The sequence below is a fragment of the Diorhabda sublineata genome, chromosome 6, assembly GCF_026230105.1.
Source record: "Diorhabda sublineata isolate icDioSubl1.1 chromosome 6, icDioSubl1.1, whole genome shotgun sequence".
In the NCBI taxonomy this organism is placed as follows: domain Eukaryota; kingdom Metazoa; phylum Arthropoda; class Insecta; order Coleoptera; family Chrysomelidae; genus Diorhabda; species Diorhabda sublineata.
This window is the reverse complement of record NC_079479.1, coordinates 9,334,990-9,359,025: the sequence shown is the minus strand read 5'-3', so window position 1 is coordinate 9,359,025 and position 24,036 is coordinate 9,334,990. Positions and strand designations below refer to the sequence as shown.

Sequence of the window (24,036 nt, the reverse complement as noted above, 5' to 3'; positions counted from 1 at the left end):
ATTTATTGTCTCTTAAACTTGTATCTAACTTCATGACGTAAAGTTTATGGAATATAAGGAATTACAAATAATTATTAGTTCCTCAAATGTTTTCCAAATTAAGAATTCATCAATATTAAATAATATAGTATTAAAAGTGTCTTTGCAAGAATTGAAGCCTTAGGATGCAGTTCAGAAGCTTGAGTTTGTAAACCAGATGATTGATAGCTTTCCAACGTTTACAAACTTTTTGTTTTGGGATAAAGTTAATTTTTATCTTAATTGACACGTCAGCAAGTAAAATTGCCGCTACTTGAATGCAACAAATCAAAAACACAAATATCAGAAACCCTTACATTCGCCTAAAATAACTATATGGGCTGCCATATCAGCGTGAGAAATTATACACTCGCTTTTTTGAAGATGAAAGGTGATGCATAAGCACAATTACAATGAATTCGGCGGATCGTTATGTGCAGATGTTAGAAGACTTCTTGACGCCCGAACTGCAAAACTTCAATGGTTGCAATCAAAGAGCAGGACGAAGTAACTTCACACATGACCAATTGATCTCTGCCACGAGTTCGTGAATTTTTTCCTGCCCAATTGGTCTTCAGGATAGTCCCGATTTAACATCTATATACTTTTTCCTTTGAGGTTGTGTCAAATAACAAAGTGATTTCTGTGGCACATTTAAACGAAGATATTCGTCATAGAATGAGAGTCACCACGAAGAATATCTGCCGAGCCCTAATAAGCAATCGCCATCCCTACCTGGAAACTTAACCGATAAACCCAAGCGATCCTACTTCCTGGTTCCCACCACTGTAATGCGTCGGCCCAGATGGCATAGTTTCCACTTTTTTCCATTTGATAATCAACACAGCCTCTATTTTTTGCTTTGCTAGTTTCAGGCCGACTGAGTCCCTCCACCTAGAGATCTTTTAGATCACTATATCATATGTGATATAGTGCTTTCCATGATTATTACAAATGCTACAAGTTAGCATTCCACAGTGGAATCAATTTTAGTAGCGCTTGATGTACCTTAAGAGAGGACCTAGTATTAAGCTTTGAGGTACCTCTCCCATGACTTTGTACTCCTTGAGGTCGTTTTCTGTGTTGTATTTGAGGATTCTGTCTGTGGAGTAGCTGACTACTATCTTCTGTAGGTATCCTGACACACCTATCTTAGGAAGAGCCATTATGCAATCCCATCTGGCTGTGTTGAGAGGCATTCTTTATGTGAAGCGTTACCTCTTTCCATTAGACTCATGACGTTGCTTCCTATGCATACTGATGACGAGATCGATAGCATCAAGTGTGGAATGACCTTTCCGAGAGCTGTTTTGATTTTCTCCTTCTATGGAGTATATTCTCCAAGAATTTTCTGTATGCAGAGTGTAAGGTTCATCAACAAATTTATGAAGACAGGCTTCTTTAGAGGATTAGTTAAAGCAATTAAGCTTGAAGATCAACATGAAGCAACAGCAAACAATAATTTTATATATTCCGAAAACTTTTATTGAATTCCGAATCACATATTTTCAATTTTAAATTTTTATTTTTATTCTTGAGACAATCGATAAAATACTTTAATTTTTTTTCATCGCTTATAAATAGTATTCGAAGAGTTTTCAGTTCAAAGATTGTATAAATATTAAGATTAGTGCAGAATGCGATATTGAGCATTTCCAAATTAGAGCATTTTTTCAATATATCATCTATTGAAAATATATTTTTGCAGTTTCTAAGTATGAGTTGTTTTAAATTAGTACAACTTTGAGCTATCGCTTTTATTCCAAAGTTACTAATTTTGGAACATCCCGTAAAATCTATCACTTCTAATTTTTCAAGTGAATCTTTTCCTTGTTCGAAAAGATTCTTAATATTAACATCAGTAATTTGGTGACCAAATCTTACCTGAAATAGAAACATAATTATGGTTAATGGGTTCTATTCTCACTGATAGTATGTAACCAAAATGTATTCTACAGTAAACTTGAAGCTGAACCTTACAACAACTTTGCCATAGAAACAGACGTTGGAATAGTTATTTGTATGCCAAGGACTGAAAGTGCTACTTTGTTGGACGAGTCCCACAAAGTACTATTTCAGCCGCGGCGTACACAACATATTTTAGACGATGCATAAGATCCAGAACTTTTTCAATTACACAAAGAAAATAAATAGTAGAGAATTTTAAGCATCACATGGCGTGGATTCGAGTAACTCTTCATTGCTGACGTTTTCTTTTTAATCTTCTTTTATTGTTACTCGTTAATTTAGACAAAAATTCGGTAAAAGCAAATAATTTCAGAAAATTAAAAATTTAAGGTTATGCAAAATCATCAAAGTGAAACTGTCAACAGTGAAGTGGCTAGGTCACATTTAAGGAAGTTGAAATTGTGTACTCCAGAGCGTTTTGTAGTACGGAACTGTCACTTTCCCTACATGGAACACTCATAACGCAACTTTTGGTATGTAAATAAATACAGAAGGAACAACTTTCAGATGGCGTCGTCTAAAAAATTATTTTTTTCCATTGTGACCGACTCCCAAAAACCCCAACACAAACACATACTATTAACCTACCTTCTATACAACACGACTTTTATAGCACTGGCTTCCACTCATACGCTCCCAAAGAGCTTCCAGAAAACTTGAAACTTATGCTGTATAGATTGTGGTATTTCTCAAGCAACTACCGCCATCTCTAGGTTAGGCGAGGTATTTCTGGAATCATCCTCGTATTATGTGAATTGAGCGTAATCCTTTTGAGACATTGATAGGTAATTGACAACAGCTCTAGGGTGAGTAGTGCAAACAGACAAAAAGATACTAACAATCATTAGTACATTACCTTCAAAGTTTTGAGTTTTCTCAAAGTTTTCCATAAGTTTTGGAAATCACATCCTTCGAAATTATAGGCGAAATTCAAGCACAAGTACTGCAAGTTTTTGCATTGCAAGATAGATGAAAAACTTCCATTTCCCAAATTAGAGCAATCTAAAGATAAAGATTGCAGAGAATTCGCAGTGTGGTTGGTTAGAAAATAAATATCGGCATCTATCAAGTATATTCTATTAATCGGTTTGAACGTTGAAATATGGAAACCATTCAATTTTCTGCAGTTCATGATTATTGAAGTGATATGGGATATCGTTAGGTATGGATTATCACTGAAATTGACTGAAGACAACGATTGGCAAAATGCCAATTCAACACAGAATATTAGAGATTTGAATTTTGTTCCTTTCAAATCCAATTCCTTCAACACCTTGCAAGACACAATTAGATGTCTGAGTGAATCTTCGACTACCTCATGACAGTGTCGTAAACTAATTCTCACCAAGTTTTGAGCGTACCGACAGATCTGTCTCAAAACTATCAACGGCTCTTTAATTTCCTTAATAATTATGGTTTCCGCTGTATTGAATTGCCTTATTTTGAGACAAATAACCGAAGTACTTATCGATATTCCTTGAAATTTTAACGTATTCCAAAGACTTGGATGTTCCGCGGCCGTTCTCCATTGTTGACATACCGGAATGATCGTTGTTCTCAGTTCAGTTTCATCGAAATATTGGAATATGTTCAATAGAACTTTTTCTGGTAGATATCCAAATCCAATCGGTAAAATTAAAGATGTATTTCCTCTTAATGACATACAACTAGAAAACATGTTTAATGGAAAACTTTCTAATTACTATCCTGACATTTATGAAAATTAAAGACATTCACTTAATTCATAATGATTAGACACGACAATAGATAAAAGAAATGTCAACGTAGTTAGCATTCTGAATTTCCAATCAGATTGCAATATTTATTATAATTATACAGGATGCTTCAAAAAAGGTGATCCCATCACTAGGATTAATAGACAACTGAAAAATATTTGGGGTTTGCTCGGTAAAAAAATTTTCGTATCTAACGCCATTCGTTTAGCAGATACATCGAATGAATTTGTATTTATGTTTGATTCTCATAGAGGACGCTAATTACACAGTTCGTACCAAGTAGTATTAAACATAACTTTTTCAATATTAAATTTATTAAACAAGTGAACATAAACATCATTTAATTTTACACCAAAAAGATACTTTTGATAAAACTTGATACTGTGCACCGTTTTCGGAATATTTTGATTTGAAAATTATGAATAACCGATGCTGTATGAAGTATTGATAAATGTATCAATAAAACAAATAATCACGACTTATTTAACTTTGAAAAACAACCGATTAGACTGGATTTTTATGAAAAGTTACAAGAAACGAAAGCCCTCGGTTCCAATTTTTTTAAATATATCTGTTTTATTGATGGGGTCTCATAGTAAAAAAAAGGAAGAATTTTGTTTATTCTTGGTAACTACACTGGAACTGTACTGAACTGGATCAGTGCAGGCCAGTTCATGAGTGTATAGAATTAGTTCGATCGGATACAAAGATATGGAGCATTTTTGTTGATTCTTGTATTTGAGGTTATTTGATATGATTCAGGCCTTGTAGTTTTAACAATAATGGAAAATGATTTAGTACTTTTTGATATTTTACATTAGTCCGATGAAGAAGATGTAGTGCTAACGTTTCCAGATTACACTTATTGCATTGTACTGGCTGGACTGATTTTAGACCCAGTACAAGAAGTATAGTGAACTAGGTGAACTATTTCTCTAGCACTGCTACTAAGGACTACTAAGTTCTTTCTGCTAGAAAGAACGCTTTAGTGTACACTTCCTGAAATAGTTCTGTCAGTGCAGCTACCAAGAGCAAACCTATGATTAACATCAAGTACTGATTTTGAGTTGCCTACACTGAATTTGATGGATTTTATTAATCACGTGCTTTAATTGACAATGACAATAATCATATGACATTTGGGTGAGGTGTTTTTATCTCGTGAGCTTGTTATTCTCAATACCATTAAAAAATTAAGCACACATCATGAAGGGCTGTATTTTTAACATCGACAATGGCTACTTGGAAGGATTATGTCGTGGATTCAAATGCGGAATCCTCAAACAATCAGACTATCTTAATTTGGTTCAATGCGAAAGCCTTGAAGGTATGTTTTTTATTTGAAAAATTCAATATAGTTATTATGATACTGATTATTTCCAGATTTAAAATTGCATTTACAAGGAACCGATTATGGTACATTTTTGGCCAATGAACCCTCACCTTTGTCAGTATCAACTATCGATTTGAGACTCAGGGAAAAATTGGTAATTGAGTTTCAACATATGCGAAATCAAGCAGTGGAGCCTCTGTCTACTTTCATGGACTTTATTACGTACAGTTACATGATAGATAATATTATACTCTTAATTACAGGAACTCTTCATCAACGACCAATTGGTGAGTTAATTCCAAAATGTCACCCTTTAGGTAGTTTTGAACAAATGGAAGCTATCCATGTCGCTGCTACCCCAGCTGAATTATATAATGCAGTCTTAGTAGATACTCCACTTGCTCCATTTTTTGTTGATTGTATTAGTGAACAAGATTTAGATGAGATGAATATTGAAATAATAAGAAATACATTGTACAAAGCATATTTAGAAGCATTCTATGCTTTCTGCAAAGAAATCGGAGGTACTACAGCTGATTGTATGTGCGAAATCTTAGCATTTGAAGCCGATAGACGTGCAATAATTATAACTATTAACTCATTTGGTACAGAATTGAGTAAAGATGATCGTGCTAAATTGTATCCTCGTTGCGGTAGACTCCATCCTGACGGATTAGCCGCGCTCGTTAGAGCTGAAGATTACGATCAAGTGAAAGCTGTAGCTGAATATTATGCGGAATATTCCAAACTTTTTGAAGGCGCCGGAAATAATCCCGGAGATAAAACTTTAGAAGATAAATTCTTTGAGTATGAAGTTCGTCTTAATATCAATGCTTTCATGCAACAATTTCACTTTGGAGTTTTTTATTCTTATTTGAAATTGAAGGAACAGGAATGCAGAAATATTGTTTGGATCGCTGAGTGTGTCGCACAGAAACACAGGGCTAAAATTGATAATTACATTCCGATATTTTAAAAAATTTCCATTCCATTTAATCAGTTTTGAACTTTATAGTGTTAACTAAAAGGAAAATGTAGAAACACGCGGGAGTTTCATTTTATTTCTCATAATATAATGATATATCATGGGTCGAATATTCTAATTATAAAAGATGTAAAATTTGCCATCAAATATTTTTAAAAAATTTAATTTATTTTGTTGAGAGTGAAATACAAGGAAGAAAGTAGATCATAGTTTAAGCTTTTTAATGAATCATCATTAATTCTCAGCTCAAATAGTGTCAGAAGTCAAAAAAAACACACTATGGACTAATAAGCGTTTGAAATTAATTCTAAATTTATTTTTCAAATTTGGGATTGTAACTCAAAAACTGATAAAGTTACTGAAATGGCAACTAATTACTTGATGTAATTTGAGAAAAGATTTTCAAATTTTTTGAGTTTTTTTTGGGTTATGACACTATATGAGAGGAGGTGCGATATGTTTTTCTATATTTTAAAAACATTTTCACCTATTTCATAAATTAAAATAACATATTATTACAATTTTTCATAATTTTTAAAAATAAAAATTGCACAAATCTACCCATCCCATGTAATGTATCTTCGGGCTAACCAATGATGGTTGAACATATTCTTTGTATTGAAATATTAAAACTACTTTATAAAAAACTATTTATTATGCAAGAAAATAATTAATTAATCCGATTACGGCACTCGACGAATACCAAAACATCACACCCTAGTTATTCTCCTCAAAATATTCAAAATTTTATCTATACTCTGGAAAAGGAGCTAAGGGTAATAACCGATTGAGCCCGGCAAAAGTTTTAGAAGTATTTGAATTTTGTAAAAAAGACAATTAATTCTATAGCATTTGGGAGTTAATTTTTAAGCTAAATTTAGCGTTGATTTCAATGCTGATAGAACAATAATGAAAAAATAACCGTTTTGTGACATTGAAATGCTGATATAATATTCGACCCATGTTTTTATTTTTTTTTTTGGATTTATCTATTTAATCTTGATGATTTCGAGCTCCCCTCATCTTGTGTGTCACTGTCTAGAATAAATCTAGTTTTAACCTAAATATTTAACTTAAATATAATTTATGATATATATATATATATATATATATATATATATATATATATATATATATATATATATATATATATATATATATATATATATATATATATATATATATATATATATATATATATATATATACAATATATTTTATTGAAAGCACTTCCCCCAATTACATTTTTTGAAACATTGTTAGTAAAAGTCTTTATTGAGTCGAATTCGTGATTTATTTCAAAAGATATTGTAAAAAAAACTTATTGAAATGCTATTCTTCTTGTTTATGTATAAAATAAATATATTATGTACATCAAACAAATAGTTTTCTTTCCAATCTCTATTCCTTCAGTTGCTGAAAAACGTTGACCTCGCAATCAATTTTTAATCCGCGCAAATAACAAGAAATCATTGGGTTCCAAACAACGACTGTACTCCGAATGACCGATCAATTTGATGTTTTGACTGTTCAAAAACGTTTTTGTTTGAACTGATGCGTGATAGCTCGCATTCTTATAATGGAGAATGATTCGTCTTCTACGATTGGTTTCCCTGATTCTTCCACTTCCACTTGACCGTTCTACATTGTTCTACATATTTTCAGTTATTGCTTCGTGCGCGAACGACTTTTGTTGGATTTGTCTTATCTTGAAAGACCCATATGGTCAATTATTGTTTACTTTTGAGTTCATATCCATCTTATAGACCAGGACTGTAATGCGCTACGTATTCTTGTTTGAGAACTATCGTAAGTTCAAGCGCAAGAGAATATCAAAATCGTCGGGAGATAGATTGTTTATTAATTCTGAATAAGAATGGTAAACAACAGTGTTGTGGAATGTTTACAAATCGGTTTTGGGACAACCTTCACGAAATTCATCCTGTAGCGAAGCGTGAACACGATTCAATTCGGAAAAACTACGAGACGTGGACACTTTAGATGGTGCTCCATCATACTATTGGTTTAATCCTCGTCGAAAGTCACAGTAATGTCAAATTTGACATATTCACATCAGTGTTACCATATCTCGTAACTTTAGTAGCAACCTTTGTAGTCGCTGTTTATAATTTACCGACATTTGCGTCTTTCCATGCTTTTAAGTCGGTTCATCACGTGCAGTCCACTCGATTGGACTCCTTGTTTCATCTATTGTCACATGTCGACTCAAAAATCTGATTTATTACGTGTAAACATGACTAAACACTGCTTTGAATCATCACTTCGTTGATCGATTGTAAGTTCGCTAGACACCAATTTTCAACAGATCTTTCGCATACCCAAATATTCATTCACGATATGTCCAACACGTTCCTCTGATACCTTTTAAGTCTAAGGTATCTCAATCAACTGACTTTACGGTCTAACGAAATTATTTTTTAGACTTAATCGAAGGTTTTGTCGGTAGCAGTCGCTTTTGGGCGTAGACTGCATGCATCGCCTCGTTTCTCAATGGCTGATTTTTTTTAGGCGAATAATGTTCATCGAGACAAGCCTAGGCTTCGATAGTATTTTTTGCCAAAAACACACAAATTTATAAACAATCTAATACTAGTAGCGACACCTAGAAAATATTTCATATCTAAAGTGAAGTTGTCACGTGTACATTGAACTGCAGCCCACTCTTAAGTCAAACATCAAAATTAACATCAAACACTTTCAAAAATATGTCATAATTGTATCATTAGTCGCAATCACGATCATATTTTCAAAATTCCAGTCAGAAAATGCTCCATAAAATATTTAACACATAATGCCTAAGGGAGAAATAGTCCAAATTCATCTAGGTCAAGCTGGTGTCCAAGTAGCAAATGCATGTTGGGAACTCTATTGCTTGGAACACGGTATCAGAGTCGATGGAACTTTATACGATCCCAGTTACTCAGATAATAGCTACAGTCCATTTTTTAGTCTCTCAGGAAGTGGTCAAGCGGTACCACGAGTTGTTATGATCGATTTGGAACCTACAGTAATTGATGAAATTCGAACTGGATATTACCGACATCTATTTCATCCCGACCGGCTACTTACAGGTAAAGAAGATGCAGCAAACAATTACGCTCGTGGTAAATACAGTATTGGTACAGAAATGTTGGATTTAGCGTTAGATAGAACTAGACTTGTTGCAGAAGATTGCGGTAATTTACAGGTAAAGTTTCCAACAAATACTTCCCTTCTTATGTCCATAACGTTTTGCTTTTGTACCAAATCTATCATTTTGTAATAAAGGAACACCTCTAAAAACTTTGAATACGAATAACCGACTAACCTCATCTTGGTCACTAAAAACCTCTATGCTTACGAGGTTGTTGAATGCGAAACGTTTTTATGCGATAATGACACTCACCATTTGGGTCACTGCTAGCCGGCCCTTCTTCATCTAAATCCGAAAGGACCTACGAAGATCTCCTGGATCAGAAACGTGGACAATAACAAGCAAAATACAGAGTACAGAAATGAGATTTCTGAGAAAGATTAAGAACAAGATTCAACAAAAAGATATGTCACGAGAATGGGAGAAAGACGATTAATAAGGAAGATATATGAAGGAAGAACTTACAAAAACGAATGAAAAAATAGCTATGGAGGAGAGAAAACCTATTAAAGACCTGAAAAAAGTAATTTCTAATAATGAAACCTCACCAAATTTGTCTGGAAACACCTGAAAAAGTAATAGCGCAAGCGCAATGTCATGGTTTAGCGCTGATTTTACCGATAAAATAATTCACTGTTTATTTTTAATTTTGGAAAAATTACGTTAGTTAGTCATTAATTGCAACATTACTGCAGCGCTTAATTATATCGGAAGATAGTTTACCCTTCTTTAAATAAAATGTCAAATGTTGAATTTATTACTGAGTCTGAGACACGATGTAAACAAGATAGAAGTTGCGCTGTTGTCAGCGCTTCTGCGATTTGATCAGGTGGCGCGTTCTCAAAATTAGTTTGACAGTTTATGTGGTTTCGAATTTATAGCATCTTCCACGCGTCAGATTCCGTATATTGATTGTAAGCTACGAGGATGCTTCCAGAAGTACCTGGCACAAGAAAGAAAACATTTACTGAGTCAAAGACACGACGTAAACAAGACAGAGACAGCGTTTCTGCGATTGGATCAGGTGGCGCGTTCTTAAAATCAGTTTGACAGTTTATGTGGTTTCGAATTGATAGCATCTTCCACGCGTCAGATTCCGTATATTGATTATAAGCTACAAGGATGCTTCCAGAAGTACCTGGCCCAACAAAGAAAACATTTACTGAGTCTAAGACACGATGTAAACAACACAGAGATTACGCTGTTGTCAGCGCTTCTGCGATTCGATCAGGTGGCGCGTTCTTAAAATCAGTTTGACAGTTTATGTGGTTTCGAATTAATAGCATCTTCCACGCGCCAGATTCCGTATATTAATTGTGAGCTACGAGGATGTTTCCAGAAGTATCTGGCCCCACAAAGAAAACATCTACTGAGTCTGAGACATGATATAAACAAGATAGAGGTTGCGCTGTTGTCAGCGCTTCTGCGATTCGATCAGTTGGCGCGTTCGCATATCATTTTTTCAATTCTGGGAACAGAAAATGATCTGAGGGGTCTAAATTTGCCGAATAGAGTGCATGAGACAGCAATTCAAACTTGAATAATACTCGCCGTTGTTAGTTACAGATAGAAATATTTGATTCGATGGGACGAATCACATAGCGGGCTTGAAGGTCACTATAGGAGTTGCTTCTCTGTGTGGCGGGGGTTTTGGTTTTTGTTTGTGATTGCACTGCTTGAGGTTGCAAAAAAAACGAACAATCAGGTTGGTTTGTTATAAGAAAAAACAAACAAACGGTTCTGTCAAGGTTTGGTGAACCACGTTAAAGAAAAACCGATGGGACGAATCACTTAGCGGACTTGAAGGTCATTTAGATGGCTTGGAATATCAGTATTGACATAAAAGGTTTTACTTATATACTTACCTGGATTCCTGCCCTTGCACAGAAATCCTATAATTATTGCAGACAACTTATTATGGTCCGGTTCTTGTCTGTAGGATACGGTGGTTAAAGGCTCTTCGAGAACTCCCTCTGCTCCTCGATATATTAAATCTGCTCCCTTCATCTACCCTCTACTAATCCATTGGACCTCCGTGATTCTGGTAGAGACTTGTAAAATGTTGATTATTTATTTTATTTTAAGGGTTTCATACTCTTCAGAGCTTATGGAGGAGGAACAGGCGGAGGTTTCACTTCATTATTTTTGCAACATCTAAGCACCGATTATTCCAAAATTAATACTTTGGAGTTTGCAGTTTTTCCCTCGCCCAGAATATCCACTATTATAGTAGAACCTTATAATACTGTTTTGTCTACAAACGCTTCGATAGAATATGAAGATATGTGTTTTTTGATGGACAACGAAGCTGTATACGATATACTAGGTATGTTTAGATTATTCACTTGGAATTTCTGGAACCGTTACCGCCTAACGCACGTTTCGATAACCGAGTTATCGTCTTCAGAGACTCAGTTCACTTCAGTCTCTGAAGACGATAACTTGGTTAGGTTAAGTTAGGTTAGGTTAGATTAGGTTAGGTTAGGTTGGGTTAGGTTAGGTTAGGTTGGGTTAGGTTAGGTTGGGTTGGGTTAGGTTAGATTAGGTTGGGTTAGGTTAAATTAGGTTAGGTTAGGTTGAGGAATTGAATAAATTGAAACTTTTCAATTCTAATATATTCAAGGAAGGAATTTAGACACACCTAGACCGACTTATACCAATTTGAATAGACTATTGGGACAAGTGGTGTCAGCGGTTACAGCGTCACTCAGATTCGAAGGTGCGGTAAATGTAGATTTGACTGAATTTAGAACCAACATGGTACCGTATCCTCGAATACACTATCCTCTAATTACTTACGCTCCGTTCGTGCCTGCTCACAAGGCTTTCCACGAACAATTGTCCGTAGCGCAATTGACGAATTCGTGTTTCGAGCCTGCTAATCAAATGGTGAAATGTGATCCAAGAACAGGTGAGATAATGTTTTCAAATTATTAATAACACAAAAATATTTTAACGCGGTTCTCAATTCATTGATATTATTTATTGTTCATGAAATTTTTTGATATTAAAACCAAGTTTTTTTATCCATTTTTTTATAATAAACTTAAATTTACAGGTTTTTCAATTTTTATTTATAAAATATTTTGATATTTTCTCAAATTTTTGTATTAGCATAATTTTTTTAGAATAAACTTTAAATTTTAGATTTTTTTCATAAAATATTTCGATTCTTTCTCAAATTTCTTTCTTAGCATTATTTTTTTAGAATAAACTTTAATTTTTAGATTTTTTCGTGAAATATTTTGATATTTTCCTATTTTTCTAATTTTTTTTGATCCTCTTACTTTTTTTTCGATTTTACATTTTTGATTTTTAAAATGAATGGGCTTCAAATTTTCAAAATAGTTTTAATTTACGGATTTCTAAAATTTTTTCTTAAAATATGTTGATATCCTTCTAAATTTTTTGGTCTTTTAATTTTTTTTCGAATTTTACATTTTTAATTTAAAAGAATGGTCTCCAAATTTTCAAAATAGTTTCGATATTTTAATTTTCCGATTTTTGTAACTTTTTTCTTAAAATATTTTTATATTTTTCTAATTTTTTTTGGTCTTTTTATATTTTTTTCAAATTTCACAATTTTGATTTTTGAAAAGAATAGTCTTAAAATTTTCAAAATAATTTTGAATTAATTTCAAATTTCCGATTTTTCAAATTTTTCTCTCAAAATATTTTGATATATTCCTATTTTTCTAAATTTTCTAGTCCTCATTGTTTTTTCGAATTTCACATTTTTGATTTTTGAAAAGAATAGTCTTTAAATTTTGAAAACATTTTTTTTCGATTTTTTAAATTTTTTTCGTAAATTCTCCTGATTCTTCAAGATTTTTCGAAATTTTAAAAAATTGATTTTCTATTTATTTTACAACTTTTTGGTAGAATTATGAATATAGAGCTCGAAATATTTCAAGTATCAAAAAGAGTATACCTTGATATTTAATTGCCACAATCCCACAAAGTTTATATTACCAAGTCGACAAAAATTTCATTTGAAACAATATATGTAATAATGAATTATATTCACGGAAGAAACTACATTAAAAATATATAATTTAGCGAAATTTTAATTTCCTCTATGAACTAATAAGAAGTGATTCGATTTCGTGGTCTCAATCTATCTACTTTAGGTAGTGAATCATCTCTTTTGTTAAATTCCAATGCCTATATCTGCCTACTCATTGGAACTCCACCGAGAAAATAGAAGCTGTAAATAATAAAAACGAAATAAAAAACCCTTCCCATTTTTGACATAAAAAACTGCAAATGTAACAAATTTCACGAATTCGAAAGATTGTAATTTACAAAAATGTTTGCTAATATTTGCTTGGCTGTCAATTTTTATAAGCCTTACAAATGTTTTCATTTTTTTTCTCTCTTTTCAGCTCCTCTATAAAAGTATTTTATTTTCGAACTCCTATATTCGTTTTACTATTATCATTTTGAATTTTAATGACATCTTCTGGTAGCAGTATCGATATATGTGTCTATTTGGTCCCTTCTTGTAGTTGTAAATCAATTCACTTCACATTTAATCATCTCTATTTGGTTTCTCCATTTATCAATTTAGCGTTTTTCGGCCGAGTCAAATGGTTGTTAGAAATCTTTGAATAACAATTTTATTGTAGTTTTTTTTCCATAATTTGCTTGATAGTATTGATTGCATCAAATATCGACTCTCCTTGCGTGAATAATTTTCTTCCTGATTTTATTTTTGTGCTATTTTTTGTACACCTTTCTTGTGTATTGTAAGAATATACCCACCTCTCCAATCTTCAGCCCCTATGTCTTTTATAGAATTTTTTTAACAACTAATATGGTTATTAATTTTTGTAATAATTTCTTAAACTAACAGATTGTTTATATTTCAAGGTAAATACATCTCCTGTTGTCTATTATACAGAGGAGACGTAGCTCCGACAGATGTCAATAACGCCATAGTCAACATCAAATCAAAACGTTCCATTCAATTCGTAGATTGGAGTCCTACGGGATTCAAAGTGGGGATAAATTACATGCCACCAGTTGCTGTTCCTGGGGGGGATTTGGCAAAGGTTCAGAGAGCTGTGACGATGTTATCCAATAATACAGCAATCAAGAGTTCGTGGGAGAGGATATTGAGGAAATTTAACGTTATGTTTGCAAAAAGAGCATTTGTTCATCATTACGTTGGAGAAGGAATGGAAGAAGAAGAATTTAGAGATGCTAAGGAGGATATGAAATGTTTAATTATGGATTACAATGAAGTAGAAGGATAAAAACGAAATATCATTACTTTCCAACCGATTAATTCAAAGTGAACAACTTCATTATTAGATCCAATCTGAATTAAGGTAATTCCCGGTTTCCATCAGCTTCATAGTTTTCTTTATCGCTAACTCACTTTACTAAAAGTCTTGTGCTGTCTTGTTTATCTTCTTCCCATCTTCTATACCAAACTCTGATTTCGCGATCCTAGTGCCCTATGTGTGGAATTATAGTAACTGAAAGGTCGGAAATTGGTCTTAAAAAGTCTGGTCTTATCAATTGACCAGCGCTAGGAATTGAAGTTTTCCAAGATCATTAAGAAATTTTAGAATGAAAAAATTCCACGTGTGCGCGATCGAGAAACAGTCAGGAATTGGTCTTAACAGGTCCGGTCTTATCAATTGACCAGTGCTAGGAATTGAAGTTTTCCAAGGTCATTAAGAAATTTTAGAGTGAAAAAAATAAAAAATTCCACGTGTGCGCGATCGAGAAACAGTCAGGAATTGGTCTTAAAAAGTCTGGTCTTATCAATTGACCAGTGCTAGGAATTGAAGTTTTCCAAGGTCATTAAGAAATTTTAGAGTGAAAATATAAAAAATTCCACGTGTGCGCGATCGAGAAACAGTCAGGAATTGGTCTTAAAAAGTCTGGTCTTATCAATTGACCAGTGCTAGGAATTGAAGTTTTCCAAGGTCATTAAGAAATTTTAGAGTGAAAATATAAAAAATTCCACGTGTGCGCGATCGAGAAACAGTCAGGAATTGGTCTTAAAAAGTCTGGTCTTATCAATTGACCAGTGCTAGGAATTGAAGTTTTCCAAGGTCATTAAGAAATTTTAGAGTGAAAATATAAAAAATTCCACGTGTGCGCGATCGAGAAACAGTCAGGAATTGGTCTTAAAAAGTCTGGTCTTATCAATTGACCAGTGCTAGGAATTGAAGTTTTCCAAGGTCATTAAGAAATTTTAGAGTGAAAATATAAAAAATTCCACGTGTGCGCGATCGAGAAACAGTCAGGAATTGGTCTTAAAAAGTCTGGTCTTATCAATTGACCAGTGCTAGGAATTGAAGTTTTCCAAGGTCATTAAGAAATTTTAGAGTGAAAATATAAAAAATTCCACGTGTGCGCGATCGAGAAACAGTCAGGAATTGGTCTTAAAAAGTCTGGTCTTATCAATTGACCAGTGCTAGGAATTGAAGTTTTCCAAGGTCATTAAGAAATTTTAGAGTGAAAAAAATAAAAAATTCCACGTGTGCGCGATCGAGAAACAGTCAGGAATTGGTCTTAACAGGTCCGGTCTTATCAATTGACCAGTGCTAGGAATTGAAGTTTTCCAAGGTCATTAAGAAATTTTAGAGTGAAAAAAATAAAAAATTCTACGTGTGCGCGATCGAGACGCATTCGCTGATGGTCAGTTCATATAAATATTTGATCAGTTTGATTTAATATTGAAAAAAAAAACATTAAATAATTTGTCATGGTGGTAACGCGCATGCTTTGTGCCGGTTCGTTGTATCAGATCCACCACATCAGGAAGGGCTATAAAAAATATCAAATTAAAATGAGCAAATATTTATAAAAGCTGATCAATTACATATCAGCGAATGATTCTCGATCGCGCACATGCGGAATTATTTTTTTTTTTTCATAAACGAGGTGCTAAAACTTCGCAATGACCTTGAGAAACTTTAACCCTTAATAAAAAAATGTCCAATTAATGAGACCAAGTGACCTTTTATGACCAATCTCTGCCCTTTCAGATGATATAATTGGTCAAACTAAATCTCACACATGGAGTGCTAAGATCTCGGAACTCCAAACTCCTTTACGTCTTCTAGTCGTTTATTCTTCGATCTTTCTTCTTCTGCCCTTGATAACTTTTTTGTTACTTTATAATTATTCTTTCCGGAGATGTACATTAGTTATTTAACTCGTTAATTGGTGGTTATTGATGGTTGATTTCATTATTAAATCATCCCCATGTTCTTTTTTTGATTTATTACAGGAATACAACATAGAATCTTCTGATTACAGGAAAGCAACAGTCTTCTATGTTTTCAGAAGAATGAAGCGGATAGAATGTACTAATCGAAGTAAAACTTCCTTCGGGAAAAAACCAACGATAATTTTTTTTTTGGAGCCTCGCCTAAGATAAAAAATAAGAAAATTTTTGATTTTGGATAATTAAGTATCACTCATCTACCAATTGTACATCAATAACTAAAAAAATAAATTCATAAACTTTCTCGAAGCTAATTTCTCCGTTATATATATATATATATATATATATATATATATATATATTTGTGAGATATATACAGGGTGTCCCACGACGAGTTAAAACTATCTGTATATATGGCAAACTACTTATAGTTAAATCATGAAAATTTCTACGTTTGGGTTTCCGGATACGATCTTTTTAACTGAAATATTTTTGAATAGTGAATAGACTGAAGTCGACTGTAACTGTGTTATTTTAAATAGAACATCCTGTATATTAATACATTTTAGAAATCTACGTGAAATTTTAGTATACTTTTGTCTAAAAACTTTTATCGAAAAATGGATAGTTTTTGAGTTGATCATTTTTTTATAAAAAATTTGACCGTTGCAGACCCTTATAAATTATTTTTTTACGTGGTTACCCTTAAAGATATGAAAAGGTTTTTATTCGGTTGCTTTTAGCAAAGTCAGACGTATTTGAATCTATATTGAAATTTTTTTTATTTTATACAGGGTGTGTATAAAAAGTGTTCAAAGTTTAACTTCATAAATATCAAATTTCTTAATTGTTTTAAATAGAACCACCCGGTTTTTTCTATTTTAATGCATTTAGAGGTAAAAAATAAGGCAAATTCATGTATACTTTCCTATACCTAAGCCTCACCGTTATCCAGATATTAAATGTTTTCTGTAAATTTTTAGTTTATTTTCATTTTTGACCATTCTTTTTATTTTAGAATGATCCGAATTACTTACAAAAACAGCTGCGTCAAAAAAATATTTTTTGAACTTGTAATTGATCTGTTTGATGTAGAAAAAAAAACAAGCAAATCTGATATAAATCATTTTATTGACAATAATAGTTGTTAAATTATCTTACAAAATTTTTATATCGCAATATACAAAATTAAAAAAAAAACAGTTAGTCTTCTTGGCACTTTGCTTAAATTTTCCCGAATATTACAAAATGTCTATTATTAGAATCAGAGAGTACATTTCATATAAATATATTAAATTAAAATACCACTCGTCTCGTATTTACATCACTTCCATACATTTTACATAAATGACAATGTATCCGAATCCAAACTCATTAACTGGTCCTTGTTTACATTATTTTAAAACTATGAATACTTGAATTATTGAAAGTTTCTTCAACCTCTTTCTCAAATTTATTCAACTGACCGCCGACTGACTCCAAAGCTTCACTGAGTCCGCTTCTTTACTTACTATACACGTCGGACTCGCTTTCTTCTAACAACGAAGACCCTCAAATAGCATCCCAACTTTTACAATTCAACCTGGATAATCTACAAGTTTGGCTCAAATTGTGGGGAATAAAAGTCAATGAAACAAAATCTGTACATACAACATTCTTTAATTCATAGAAGAGGAAATTGCCCACCCGTGAGTCTAAACGGCAAGGAAATAACCGGTGGCAGGATCAGGATTTGAATTTCGAGTTTCTCTTGAGCGGAGGGACGGGGAGAGAAGAGCGCTGACATCGTCATTCGTAGTGGTTATTTAGTCGCGATGTCGCAGTGGATATACAACGCGCGTTTTCCATCGAAGCGTACTTCAAAACCAATGATTCGTGAGCATTGCTGGCCGAAGACGCCCCAAGTGTACATTTGATTCGATCATGGATACGAAGGCTCCGAACAACAAGTTCAACAGAAAATAACCTACGACCGGCACCCACCCGGACGTGGAGAACGATTGAAAACATTAAACTCGTTGCGGCAAGTGTCGATAGAGAGCGACTGCTTTGGGGCTTCCGAAAACTATAGTGTACGAAATATTGAATAAGGATCTTAAGTTTTATCCGTTTAAAATTTAAATTGTGCAAGCGCTTAAGCCTAATGATCACAATATGCGTAAGGACGTTAGGATGATGAAGATCAGTTTTCATACCATCTTGTAGGTGGTCGGGATGTATTCGATTTTTGTTATTTGTGTAAAAATTTCTATGAGACAATGCTGAAGCAATTTCGCACAATGAACACTATCTTTTGGAGTTATTCACAATCCCAAAGTGATGGTTTGGTGTGCGTTGTCAAGCAGGGAAATAATTGGACCCGATTTTTTTGAAAATTGTCAAGTGCAAGCAATTTCCATAGACGGCGTTGGTAATGGCGTTGTTTCGTGATTTTTTCCCTAGCAAATTGATAAGCGGTTTCAGTGACATCCCGAGGTCCCCGGATCTTACCTCCATGCACTTTTTTCTCTGGAGGCATCTCAAAACTGTACGAAACAAGTCCGTTCATAATCTCTGAAGAGAAGGAAAATATTATTCGCGAAATCAATTGCATCTCGTGGGCATTTCTCCAAAGAGTGTAAAGAAATACCGAAGCCAGGTTCCAAGAATGTTTCCGACGTAACGGTCAACATTTGGACGATGTAATTTCTAAAAAATAAAACCCGTATTTGTCTAAAAAACACATATTCACTAAAAGGAAACAACTTGGCCTCAAGCTGCATGAATTCTACTGGATTATCGACGAAACTCCAAGCTTTCTCTTGAGAACAAGGTCTTGATTTACAAAGTTATTCTCAAACCAATCTGGTGATATGAAGTACAACTCTGGGGCTCGGCATTAAACTCGAATATAGAAATTTTTACAAAGCCGAGTACCTGAAGGTTCGTTTAGCGTTTGGAGCCCATTTATTGGGGACATTGCGAAATAATAGGACTACCCATAGATGAAATGAAATTACTAGCAATGAAAACGATGAAGGAAAAATAATATTAAAATGGCAGAATAATGATCAAAATGGTGATAAGACAATAAGCATTGAAACATGATCGGGAATGGTTGTAGAGCCTTAAGCCATGGTCGACTATAATTTCTTTGAGAAGGACGTTGAAAGGGCATAGGAAAATTGTTATTGAGCTGTTATTTGGTACATAAATTTGATCATACTCTATAAAAGAATGATAAAAAAGAAAATATAGCAATTACTGATTCTGAAATCAATGTAGCAAAGAAGTTACTGATGAAAGAAACTACGACTGTTGCTGATTAAGGGACGCCAAAACCTATTGCCTAGTGAAGGTCCAAGTTACAAAATAAGAAGAGATTGTGAAGGATGCAGTAAAAAATAAATGAAAAAACAAAAGGATCAAGTTTGCGGTACTGTTTCAAGGACCCAGGACCATTTAAATATGGTCTCTAGAGCCGCGGAGAAGGTTCGAAATAAAATATGTCGTGCAGTCCATTGGAGCGCTCTAGCCAATACGGAACGTGTAGTTATGGACCACACCGGAGCTTAACGTGTTATGAAGAAGGTCATATTATTATTTGGTATATTTGGTGGTAAAAATTGGTAAATATGTTAGTTAAACATGTGAGAGACAGAAAATCAGTTCTCGTTGAGGCCAAAACTGACAAAAACGAGTTTTCACCATTGTAGACATTTATTGTTCTTTGAGGCAACGCTGCTACTAAAGAAAAAATACTCAAACTCAAAACTATTGATGAGGTTTCTGTACCGAGTTGACAACTAATATCTCAGGGGAAAAGTTGTAACAAAAGTTGCTACGAGAAAACTATTTTTAGAATTTTTTAAATTGCCAATTAATTGGCACGATAATCTTAAATTTTTCTTTCACTCTTTTGAAATAAACGCTGGGGGAGAGTGGGAACCTTGTTCTTTCTCTGCTTCCTTTTGCTTTTCACTTTGGAGGATCGTATTTGATTGATAGAAATAGTTGAAAGTTATCAATTTGATAAGAACCAGTTTAGATGCAATTGGATACGATGTCGTTTAAAAACGAAACTTACTGGAATATTAGAATTTCATGTTATTTTTTATCGGGTTTATTTATAATATTTCCTAATTTAGTTTTTACAACTCCTCATTTTTCCAAAAAAAATGATGCACTTTAAATATAATTACAGTCCAGTACTTTTCAAATAAAAAATTTTCCACACACACACTCACACACACACACACAATAATTATGACTAAAATAAAAATTATATAAAAATATATTTTATACAATACGAAAATATTTATGAAAATTGTTATAATAATGTGAAAAAGTTCATAAATAAATAATATAATACCACAGGCACAGACGGGACATTTATAAGGCACATTTTTCAGCTACGAAATCATTATAACAACATTCCCTTTTCCTGGGAGTTTTGCTAAAGGGATTCGAATCCTGAAATATCACTCCCCTGAAAAATAAAATCATTAAATCAAAATTAAATTATATTCAGATGCAGAAATTTTTGGAGCCGTTGATGATATTTCTATTGAACAGTGTTTACATTCTCTGTCTAGCGTTTCAATATCCAAGTTATCGTCTTTAGAGACTGAGGTAGATCACCTATCAGCTGATTAAGGATCCAAACCCAGAACGAGGTTTAGATGACAGTTTCCGAACGACACCTTCCATTTTCGTTGGAAACTTCAAATTTAAAACATGACATAAAAGAAGTTTTTTACTACTACAAAGATTTATCCTCTCTCGCGGATTTTGCACTGAAGTTTAGAACTTATCAAGTATTTTTATGGTGAAATTTTCAAAGTATGAAAACCTCAAACTTTAGTATCTTCTCACAAAAAATAATAGTAGTCATACGAGGAATAAGGAATTTTTTTAGACGACGCCATCTGTATTCATTTACCAACCGAAAGTTGCGTTTTGAGTGAAAGTGACAGTTCCGTACTACAAAACACTTTCGGGACGCTCTGGAGTAGTCAATTCAATGTTGACAGTTGACAGTTTCACTTCGATGATTTTGCATAACCTCAAATTTTTAATTTTATGAAATTATTTGTTACTTGTTTTATCCATCAACATCTAGTAGACATATATATATTCCACCTGCATCCAATTCAATAAATATTGATATTTATCCTGGAGGTACAATCAACATTACTTTTTGCAAATTAATATTGAAATTGCAAATATCATTAAGTACATTATATTGTTCAATAAATAAAATGTTTATTTATTTTCTTTCCTCAGTGTAATTGAAAAAGTTTTGGATTTTACGCGTCGTATAAAAAATGTTGTGTACGCCGCAGCTGAAATACTACTTTGTTGGACTCGTCTGTTGCTCGCCTCGCTTCGCTCGTCTCGCAATTTTCAGATTCGTCCAATAAAGTAGCACGTTCAGTCCTTGGCATACAAATATCTATTGAATTTCATAAAAACCATAGACAAATGAAACAACTCTTTAGTTAATCGCTTTTACCCACCGATTTTCCAGGGTAGAAAGGATCATATGACTACGAACCGATTAACTCGACCAGTTTCCGAACAACAATGAAAGTGATCCGGATTAGCTTACGAACATGATCGGTTTAACCCGATCGTAGTTTCCAAAAAAAGAACGAAGTCAATAGATCAATATAATTAGAAAACTAGAAATCAAAAACAACCAAATTATGCAGAAAAAAATTTTCATGAAATCACAAAACAAGCCTCAGCTATGAGGATTTTAGAACAATCGTCAATAAAACACCTGAAATAAAATAAAACCAGGAAAAGAAAAAATTGTATGAGCTTATTAAAGACATATGGGAACAAGACATACTGGAAATATACATCCGTCCATAGAAATCGACTTCCTATGTTTTGTATTAAGCAAAACAAATCAATCAAACATAAATTGACAATTTAAAACCTAAAACTCAAGTTTTTAATGATGGCTATAACCTCCTCTTGATCTAATAACATCTCACATACGATTAGACATAGATCTATCAAAATTAGTTATTGTTTCTTGTGGAATGTTAATGTCTTCTTCTAATGCAACCATAAGCTCTGTAATCGAGTTTGGGGTATTAAGTCTATCTCGAATTCTTCTTTTTAACTCATCCCATATATTTTTTATAGGATTTAGATCAGGACTGTATGCTGGGCACTCCATAACCCGAAAACCTACTTCTGCAATGTAATCTTCCACGATTCTGGCGGTGTGCGACCTCGCATTGTCATGGATAATGGTGAATTCTTCTCCAATGTAGTTGACGGTACCACTAAAATCTCTTCGGTGTATCTATCAGCTGTTAAACCTCTTCTTGAACACGGTCTCTCCTACGATGAACACAGAGTCGGTTCATGCTGCTATAGAAACTCCCCTCCATGTAGAACCATCTCTATAAGTGCTCCGCTCTTCAAAGCAGCAATCTGCAACTGCTCTTTTTGGTTTCTGGTCTCATCTGACAATAGAATAGATCCTCATTGTTTTAACGTCCGTTTTGGACTAATCGTAGGTGTTTAGGGATCAGGTTATTTTTTCTGCAGTCTTCGTTTTATTGTCCATGAGCTGTCGTTGCACTTAAGGTGACGCAAGTGTAAGATTGATTCATAATGGACAAAAATTTGAGTTACCAAAATTGAGATGCATATCAACAAAGCGATCATGGCAAACACTAAAAAGAATATTAATTAAGACGATGATATTGGAGATAGACCAGGTGAAAAAAATGAAGAAAAATCGATGGGCTGAATTGGCAAAGGATGAAATACCAACTTCAAGGAGACCTCTTGGCCGACCTTCCAAGAGATGGTCCTGGAGAACATTGACTAGTCGAAAATAGAAAGAAGAAGAAGAAAAATTTAAACTCAAAATGTTTAAATGATTTCAACAACATGTAAGTTGTCGATAGAAGCGAGTTTGTACGACACCAGCCGGGCTGGACTAACCTCAGCTTTAGGATGTGTACAGGTAGAGGCTGAGCTCTGCATGAGCAATAAATTGATAAAAATGATTATAGAATATTGGAGTTCAATGTATATAACATTATTTTTTTGAACAATTACTTTGTTTGGATTGGGAAAGAAGACAAATAGAAAATATTGTTGGTGGAAGAATCAAGATGGTAATGGTGTAGATATTCCTAATTTTCGGTAAGTTTCAAATATCCAACATGATCCCAAATATCCGAAAACAAATCGATACTTTAAGTGAATGCTGTGAATATTAAGTTTCATCTTACCCTCTCAGCTTTATATAGATGAGTATGAGGAAGTAAAAAAGTTGATCCCAAGTCTCGTTCCGCCATAGTATTCGCTTCCTGGAAATTAAAATCAAAATTAGTATTTGATAAAAATATATTTTCTCATATAAAGCGATTTTTGATCGAGTTTAAGATTGACGATACAAATGGGACAACTTGAATTAAGTCGGAGTGACCGATCGAGATTTTTTCTTGATAATTCAGAGTCTTATAAGTCCAAAAAGATATTTCCATTTTCCAAAAGTTTGTTTTTCTCGTTGGATGCCAACCAATCGTTTTTTGTTTTGTTTCGGATAACATAATAAGTCTTGTGATTAAGAAAAACACAATTTTTGACAAAATCCGATTTTATTCATCAATATAATCTCCTTCAAAAGCTATACAATCG

At 33.4% G+C, this 24,036-nt stretch overlaps 4 protein-coding genes across 4 annotated transcripts in view; 2 read left to right on the top strand and 2 right to left on the bottom strand.

Moving 5' to 3' along the window:
- Positions 1–38: 38 nt before the first annotated feature.
- LOC130445207 (F-box/LRR-repeat protein 7-like) lies at positions 39–3,664 on the bottom strand. The gene is made up of 2 exons (XM_056780751.1): positions 2,843–3,664; positions 39–1,902 (listed from the first exon to the last, which is right to left on the bottom strand). Exons 1-2 carry the CDS (start codon positions 3,662–3,664, stop codon positions 1,483–1,485), a joined length of 1,242 nt encoding a protein of 413 aa, XP_056636729.1. The 3' UTR covers positions 39–1,482.
- Positions 3,665–4,839: 1,175 nt separating this feature from the next.
- On the top strand, positions 4,840–7,400 carry LOC130444987 (V-type proton ATPase subunit d). The gene is made up of 2 exons (XM_056780405.1): positions 4,840–5,049; positions 5,106–7,400. Exons 1-2 carry the CDS (start codon positions 4,929–4,931, stop codon positions 6,029–6,031), a joined length of 1,047 nt encoding a protein of 348 aa, XP_056636383.1. The 5' UTR covers positions 4,840–4,928; the 3' UTR covers positions 6,032–7,400.
- Positions 7,401–8,846: 1,446 nt separating this feature from the next.
- On the top strand, positions 8,847–18,052 carry LOC130444991 (tubulin alpha chain-like). Its single transcript, XM_056780409.1, has 5 exons — positions 8,847–9,248; positions 11,280–11,520; positions 11,818–12,105; positions 14,067–14,444; positions 17,901–18,052. Exons 1-5 carry the CDS (start codon positions 8,853–8,855, stop codon positions 18,050–18,052), a joined length of 1,455 nt encoding a protein of 484 aa, XP_056636387.1. The 5' UTR covers positions 8,847–8,852.
- Positions 17,496–24,036, bottom strand: part of LOC130444990 (uncharacterized) — a 28,948-nt gene continuing 22,407 nt past the window's right edge. The window contains exons 13-14 of the mRNA XM_056780408.1: positions 23,628–23,705; positions 17,496–20,851 (exon numbers count right to left, since the gene is read on the bottom strand). Coding sequence (XP_056636386.1) covers positions 20,819–20,851; positions 23,628–23,705 — 111 coding nt within the window. The 3' untranslated portion in view covers positions 17,496–20,818. The remainder of the gene's footprint in view (positions 20,852–23,627; positions 23,706–24,036) is intronic.

What these genes read in the sequence shown, in the direction of transcription:
- LOC130445207 (XM_056780751.1), bottom strand. Translation starts at nt 3,664, where the DNA reads ATGTTTTCTAGTTGTATGTCATTAAGAGGAAATACATCTTTAATTTTA. An exon ending in GAAAACTCAAAACTTTGAAG is followed by an intron (nt 1,903 to 2,842) that starts GTAATGTACTAA and finishes TTTCTATTTCAG; the next exon opens with GTAAGATTTGGTCACCAAAT.
- LOC130444987 (XM_056780405.1), top strand. Translation starts at nt 4,929, where the DNA reads ATGAAGGGCTGTATTTTTAACATCGACAATGGCTACTTGGAAGGATTA. An exon ending in TCAATGCGAAAGCCTTGAAG is followed by an intron (nt 5,050 to 5,105) that starts GTATGTTTTTTA and finishes GATTATTTCCAG; the next exon opens with ATTTAAAATTGCATTTACAA.
- LOC130444991 (XM_056780409.1), top strand. Translation starts at nt 8,853, where the DNA reads ATGCCTAAGGGAGAAATAGTCCAAATTCATCTAGGTCAAGCTGGTGTC. An exon ending in AAGATTGCGGTAATTTACAG is followed by an intron (nt 9,249 to 11,279) that starts GTAAAGTTTCCA and finishes TTTTATTTTAAG; the next exon opens with GGTTTCATACTCTTCAGAGC. An exon ending in TATGGATTACAATGAAGTAG is followed by an intron (nt 14,445 to 17,900) that starts AAGGATAAAAAC and finishes ACTTACTATACA; the next exon opens with CGTCGGACTCGCTTTCTTCT.